Source organism: Acanthisitta chloris, unplaced genomic scaffold (genome assembly GCF_000695815.1).
Source record: "Acanthisitta chloris isolate BGI_N310 unplaced genomic scaffold, ASM69581v1 scaffold32476, whole genome shotgun sequence".
NCBI classification, from domain to species: domain Eukaryota; kingdom Metazoa; phylum Chordata; class Aves; order Passeriformes; family Acanthisittidae; genus Acanthisitta; species Acanthisitta chloris.
The window spans coordinates 342-7,566 of record NW_008680312.1 but is presented as its reverse complement, the minus strand read 5'-3'; the positions used below and the strand labels follow the sequence as shown (position 1 = coordinate 7,566).

The 7,225-nt window shown below is 40.7% G+C and overlaps 1 protein-coding gene across 1 annotated transcript in view; it reads right to left on the bottom strand.

The window, feature by feature from the left end:
- CEP76 (centrosomal protein 76kDa) overlaps positions 1 to 5,754 on the bottom strand; it is a 12,557-nt gene extending 6,803 nt beyond the window's left edge. Inside the window, exons 1-6 of the mRNA XM_009077663.1 lie at positions 5,599 to 5,754; positions 5,182 to 5,263; positions 4,585 to 4,809; positions 3,042 to 3,227; positions 2,325 to 2,422; positions 1,539 to 1,667 (exon numbers count right to left, since the gene is read on the bottom strand). Coding sequence (XP_009075911.1) covers positions 1,539 to 1,667; positions 2,325 to 2,422; positions 3,042 to 3,227; positions 4,585 to 4,809; positions 5,182 to 5,263; positions 5,599 to 5,754 — 876 coding nt within the window. The remainder of the gene's footprint in view (positions 1 to 1,538; positions 1,668 to 2,324; positions 2,423 to 3,041; positions 3,228 to 4,584; positions 4,810 to 5,181; positions 5,264 to 5,598) is intronic.
- Between the last annotated feature and the right edge of the window lie 1,471 nt (positions 5,755 to 7,225).

Genomic DNA, 7,225 nt, shown 5'->3' with positions numbered 1-7,225 from the left:
TGCTGAAAATTATCTCACAGCCTGAAATAAATAGATAAATAAATAAATGCACAGCAGGATTCATTATTTAATATCGTTTCATATGTATATAATGCCTTTTTATGCATTTTTCACAAAACTGAATAATAACTAAATTATCCAACAATTCTAATGAACTCATTTCAGTCCCCATTAAGGGCAGTTTTAATGAGATGTGCTATGGCCAGTGAGATTCTCAAGATAAACTCTCTATAGGTGCTGAACTAGCATGGGCCCAGTTCCTACCCTATTTAACTACAGATTTGTTTCTCTGCATACCCTGCCCCGAAACCCTTCAGCCTCTGTACTGGGACGGAGTTTATTTTCTTCATAGCAGCCCCCGTGGTGCTGTGTCTTAGATCTGTGACCAAAACACTGCTGGTAACACACTGGTGTTTGAGCTGCTGCTGAGCAGTGCTTGCATGCTATCAAGGCCCCCCCTGTTTCTCATTCTCCTGCCATATGTACAGGGTGGACAACAAAGCTGGGAGAGGACACAGCCAGGACAGCTGACCTGAATGCACCAAATGAGTATTCCATGTCATAGGGCATCATGTTCAGCAATGAAACTTGTGAGGATGGGGACTTTATCTAAACTAGCCCCTGCTTGGAGACTAGCTAAGCATCAGCCTGCTCGTGGGAGGTAGTGAGTGACTGTCTTGGCATCACTTCTTTCCCATTTTTCCTTTCCTTCAGTTATTAAACCACCTTTATCGCAACCCATGAATTTTTCCTTGCTTTTGTCCTTTTTATTCTCTCCCTCATCCCAGTGGGGTGGAGTGAGAGAATGACTGGGCTGGAGCTCAGCTCCTGGCTGAAATTTGGAAGTTCACATCACTACTAAACACTCACAGTACTGCCAGAATGGAAGTTGTTACTTCCCTGAAGAGAAGGAGGAAGCACAGATTGCTTCAAGACACTACGCTGAGATAGGAAGTTACTGTGCATTAACTGCGTTGGGAAAGTTGCTACTACACGAGGTAAATTCATGGCATGAAAAATCCAAGGATCATACCATTTCTTTTACTAAGGGACAGTTACCAAGGAGCAACTGACACAGTAATTTATTAGACTCTGGTAATTATGACCACAGCTACTGTGACATTAACCAGCCAGATTGCTTTACAGACCACAGAGAGCCCAAATATTGCGTGAATCTATTCTAATACATCTAGTAAGTCAATTTTTGTAATGGTTTTATCTGGTATAAAATTTACCTGAAATAGTTTGCACAAATCAGTTAAGTCTCTGCCATTTCTGAGTATTCAAGGAAGACTAAACTGGCTTTTATACTTCATACATCGGAGGTGGTTGGAGCGACCCTTTTGTCTGCATCATGCTGTTAAGCTTCAGTGCACAAACAGAAGTTCAAACCTTACAAATTTCATTTGCATAGCACACAATAGGTAGCCCTGATCAGAACGTAACCATATCATAAATCTACACGGATTCTACACACACGTAAAGCTCAAAATAAAATAAAAAGGTAATTTAGAAGTCTATTTGTAAAATCTACAAACCTGTGCAAAGATCTTTACCAGCCTCGTGTTGTGGGTAGGCCTAATCTGCAAGTATTCTCTCCACCACTGCTTGGCATACACCAGAAATAAGCGTTCTTTTTCTGCTGTTTTCTGATGTTCCAAAGCAAACTGCAGGGAAGAAAAGCAAAACCAATCACACACACACTAATTCCAAATAGGGGAAAAACACCATAATCAATAAGTACATTAACACAAATCCTGGCATACATAAAATAAAGACTAACATTTTAAGTGCAAATCCTGACGAATAGTATTGTTAAACGAAAATCCAATTAAGAAAAACCTCAAGTTATATTTCTTATTTGTAGGCTCATCTATCAAGCTTGACTGAAGTAGTGTTCATCCTAAGTGCCATGTTTCTGTGCAGAAGGATTGCTCAGGTTTTGATGTGCAGAAGAATATCTGCACACACCTTCAGGCCAACATTTCCTCACTTTCCAAGCAGAATAGCTCGCTTGAAATTATTGTTTCACATGGGAAAAAGAGCAAGAAAACATATCCTACCTGAAGAAAATTAGGTATATTGCATCCTTCTTTTTTCTTCTTAGAGTTTTGGTACAAATAATTAGACAAACTACTATAGTAATATTTCAAATCAAGTATAAACGAAGTAGTTTAAAAATGATGATTATATTACTATTTAACGGAAAAAAAAAGAAGTATCAAACATTTGAATATCCACAGCCCTCAACATCTACAGTTCTATCAAGAGCTTCCTGCCCTCCCCAATAAAAGAACAAGTCATCCTTCCCAGAAATTACTTACTTGAGTACTAGTTATTTCTGGAGACAGTATCTTATTAAGCTGTGGATACATTTCCAGTCTGATGTTTAAAACACCAACAGAAACCTTTGATTCTGTACCTTTGAACCAAAATACATTTTCGTCAGTTCTCTCATATTCAATTCACTTAGATTATTTCAGCCAGGCAGGAGCAAACAATTAAAATAAATATGTTAGCTATACAATCACAAAAAGTACTTAAACTTCTTCAAATATATGCAAAATAAGAATATTTAAGTTTCAAACTCAGATGACGCCATAAGAAAGCACAATCTAGAAATAAATAGCAGCAGAGCAGAAATCCCTTTCTCTAGCAGTTGCTAGCTTGCTATGAAAGGCACACAAGCTACATTTCAGTCTTCAATGCACTGGTCAGATATATTCCTGGAGATGAACTGCTGGACTTTTGTCTGGCTGGTGTGTTTCTGGTAACTTCTCCAGATTCTCCAGATAATCAATAGTGGGAGTTCCCAGACATGGGAACCATTATTACACAGGATCCGGAATACACATCTTTAGCAGCGTGGTAACAGAAAAACCTGACCATTAAGGTCTTCTAGACAACTTCCAAGGACACCTTGTAGTTACTTGTGAATTGAACTAAGATAGAACTAGACCAAAAATACTGCTTTAAGCTTGTGTGCAACCTCAGTACCAAATATTTTAAGTCATCATAACATGCTTATTACTTATCCTTACCTACGCCCAGGAGCTCAACAGCAACATTCGTTACACCGTTCTCTGCAGCCAAGACAGATCTCCACTCCAAGAAATAAGATGCTACTAGTGTGGTCTCACCAAATGTGTCTGTTTTGATCAGAACCATGTGCACTGGATCACATATAGATAACATAGTGGTTGTATCCACCATTTTACTGCCGTCACCTGCCGTTATTAAACCAAAACAAGACAATAAGAATATCATCACCCCTCAGTCTCCTCGGAATGAAAAAAAAAGTATGCAATAAAATGCAATGTATGCAATTAATGTAAAGACAAATCTTGCATCCAGAAGCAGAAGCAATGATCCCACCTTAAAACCAAGCTCAGTTTAGGACAGAGCTGCAGAAAGATTACAGCCAGTTTACAGGGCAGATAAAAAGTTCCTGTAGCTGAGTACTCCAATCTAACTGGTACAGCTATACAAAAGATTAAAATGGGATTAGCATTTAAGAAAATAAAGAATATTAAATCACCATTAAGTAAAAGTAACTGGAAAATACTATGATAGAATCATAGGCTATTACCACAGAATCATTTTTTCTTTAAATAAGTTGGAGTGTCGGATCAACTTAATATGTATCAGCATTTAGAACAACTTTGTCTGAAGTTAAGGTCAACCCTACGACACAAACTGCTTCATGAGCTGCCAGAATTAACAAAATCTGTTTTCTTGGAATTTGTGCTGTATTCACTGTCTTCTCCAAGTTCCATTGTAATAACTCCATCTTTCTCTCTGTTCCATGATATTCAATAAGCCACCCTACAGTTCTACAGGATTGAGACAATATCCAGAAATCATAGAATCACAGAATTTTAGGAGTTGGAACGGACCTTACAGATCACCTAGTCCCAATCTCCCCTGCCATGGGTAGGGACACCTCCCACCAGACCAGGTTGCTCAAGGTTTCATCCAACCTGGCTCTGAACACTGCCAGGGCTGGGGCAGCCACCACTTCCCTAGGCAACCTGTGCCAGTGCCTCACCACCCTCACAGTGAAGAACCTTTTCCTAATATCTAACCTAAATTTCCCCTCCTTCAATCTGTATGTCTTTTCATAACATACTTAGCTTATACCATGTTCCCTGTCTACCAACAGAAGAACAGTAACACTGTGGATGACACTCTTCTGCACATGTTTGCCAGCTGGCAGCAAACCGAATTCACACTGAAGTTTCTCCTTCCATGTGACAACAAATTTACATTTCCCTTCTTCACTTTTCAGCACAAAGTTCAAGACAATCACAGCCACCTTAGTAGCTCTTGCCATCTCTGACACTATCACCTGACTGTCAATTATGGATAAAGTTTATCAAAGTCAAGGTATTTCAAGAGTGGGAAAGAAGGAAAAGAGGAAAGAGCAGAAAAAGACCTGCAAGTATCATAACCCAATACAGCAATCAGTTTCCTCAGGAAAACGTGACCAAAATAATCCACTAAATAGTCAAACATACTCCACAGTAACTCTTCAGTCATAAAAAAACCCCAAAGCATCAGCTTAAACCCCACAATATTCCTTACCTAGGCTATCCTTGTGTACTTCAAGTAAAAAACCATCATGAAAATCTGGCTCGCAGGCACAGGGCACAGGCTTGGAACGGAAGCGTTGGTTTCGAAAATGCAGACACAGAGTGAAGGTAGAACAGATTTGGCCAGGCAGAGGCTCTGGTTCCTGAAGATGTTCCAGGAAAGCTTTTCCACCCAAAACCTGAAGGTAAAGATACCTCCGTGTTGGGTCAATGTTAGCTGTAAAGTGTAGCAATAAAAATGAAAAGACTACAAACAGATCTTTGAAAAACTTAAATTGTTAAATATTGGCTAACAGGAGTCTAGAAAAAAAAAAGAAACTTTCTTGAAACAAATGCTTAGGAGAAAGTGATCTTTACCAGTATGGAAGTTATCTTAATGTAAAATAAATAAAGCAATAAGAAAAAAGTCAGATTTAATGCAGATTTAATTGCTGGTGCTTACATGAATCTACTTCCTGCGGGTAAGCAGGGGACACATCCACCTTTATGCCAGTTTGTACTGCATTACTAATTCAGAGTGCAGACATCATAGACTTCAAAGTTCTCTCAAAAACTATGATCCAAATGTTTAAATAAACAAGAAACATACTTTTTTTCAAAACTGGTGGTTCTCTGTCAACAAAATGTGTGGCTGGTTTCGGAGCTGATGTCCTCTCCTTTTCATTCACATCCTGGAATTACAATTAAGACTTCTTAAAGTGTCAACAGATGCAACAGCACTCTTTTTTCTTTTAAAAACGGCAGAATCCTCCATGTCAATGGAATGCCATGCCCCAGGTATGCACACTTCTAGTACTTGAGATGTAATGAAATTGAACAAATATTTTCAGTGTAGCATTGTCATTAAACCAATTTTAGCATCTGCGTTAGCTGCTCTGCTCCTACGATGTCACAAATCTGTAAAGCCATTAGAAACCTTTTCAAGTTCCAAGTTTTCACCTTGTCAGAACACCACCTCAGCAGGAGGAATGAGCAAAAATATTTTCACTCTTCAAAAGCTACTTACGGTTACAAATTTAAGTTCCTTCATAACATCGTCAATGATTCCTCGTTGTCTTAAGGCTTTTATCAGATCTTCTGTGGACAACTGCTGATGCTCAGGGCCTAGCTCTTCACGGATAGTCTCAGCTAGAACTTCTCTTATCCTCCCATGGACATCCATCTGAAAGAAAATTCACTATATGCTACAATTCACAGAACCATAGTGTGTCTTGGATTGAAAGGGACCTTGCAGATCACCTAGTCCCAACCCCTCTGCTCTGGGCAGAGACACCTTCCAATAGATCAGGCTGCTCAAAGCCCCATCCAACCTGACCTCGAACACTGCCAGGGATGGGACATCCACAGCTTCTCTGGGCAGCCTGTGCCAGTCTCTCACCACCTTCACAGTAAAGATTTTCTTCCTAATATCTAATCTAAATTTCCCCTCTTTCAGTTTGAACCCATTAGTCCTTGTCCTATCACTGCAGTTCCTAACAAAGAGTCCCTCTCTGGCTACCATGTAGTCCCTCCAGATACTGGAAGGTTTCCATGAGGTCTCCATGCAACCTTCCCTTCTCCAGGCTGAACAGCCCCAACCCTCTCAGCCTGTCTTCATAGGGGAAGTGCTCTAGTCTTCTTATCAAATTCATGGCCTCCTCTGGACTTGCTCCAACAGTTCCACAGCCTTCTGCTGGGGACACCAGAACTGTACACAGTACTCCAGATGGGGTCTCACCAGAGCAGAGTAGAGGGACAGAATCACCTCCTTCGGCCTGCTGGCCACACTGCTAGGAGCCTAGGATTTGGTTTGACTTTCTGGGCTGCAAGTGCACACTGTTGGCTCATGTTGAATTTTTTGTCAACCATCACCCCTAAGGCCTTCTCTGAAGGACTGCTCTCAACCCATTTGTCCCTCTGGGGCACTCTGTAAGACTAAAAGTATTTTCCTGGGAACACACAAATAGCTACACCAACATATTGATCCTTCAGAACTAACCAAATGAGCCACTATCCTACAAAACAGCTCTCACAATAAAATAAATTACAAGCATACCAAACCTGAGCATTTTCACAGCTCTTTCACAGGATCTCCTGCCTTAAACTTCTCTCCTTACAAAAACGTCTGCAAATCCATCAGTTAATATATGCTCACTGTTCTAATTTCTTGTCTCGCTCAAAATTCAAGCTTAGCATAATAGTTTCTTATTTTCTAGGGGGGAAAATACACTTTTATATACTTGTAGGTAAGGCACAAAAGCAGTAAATCTCCCTTGCAAGCTTCCCCTATGTCCAAAGGGAAGTCTGGGGATGTCTGCCCTGCATCTGAGCTGTGAAACTGCAAGGATTTAGAGAGCTGTCTCTCACGCAGGAAGGATGTTAAGGACACAGCCACCAGGACCTGAAATAGAATCACAGACTCGTAGAATGGAGTGGCTTAGAATGGACCTTACAGATCACCTAGTTCCAGCCCCTTGCCCTGGGCAGGGACACCTTCCCCTAGCCCAGGTTGCTCAGAGGCTCGTTCAGCCTGGCCCTGAACACTGCCAGGGATGGGGCAGCCACAGCTTCTCTGGGCAACCTGTTCCAGTGCCTCACCACCCTCACAGTAAAGAATTTCTTCCTGATATCTAATCTAAACCTATTTCAGTTTG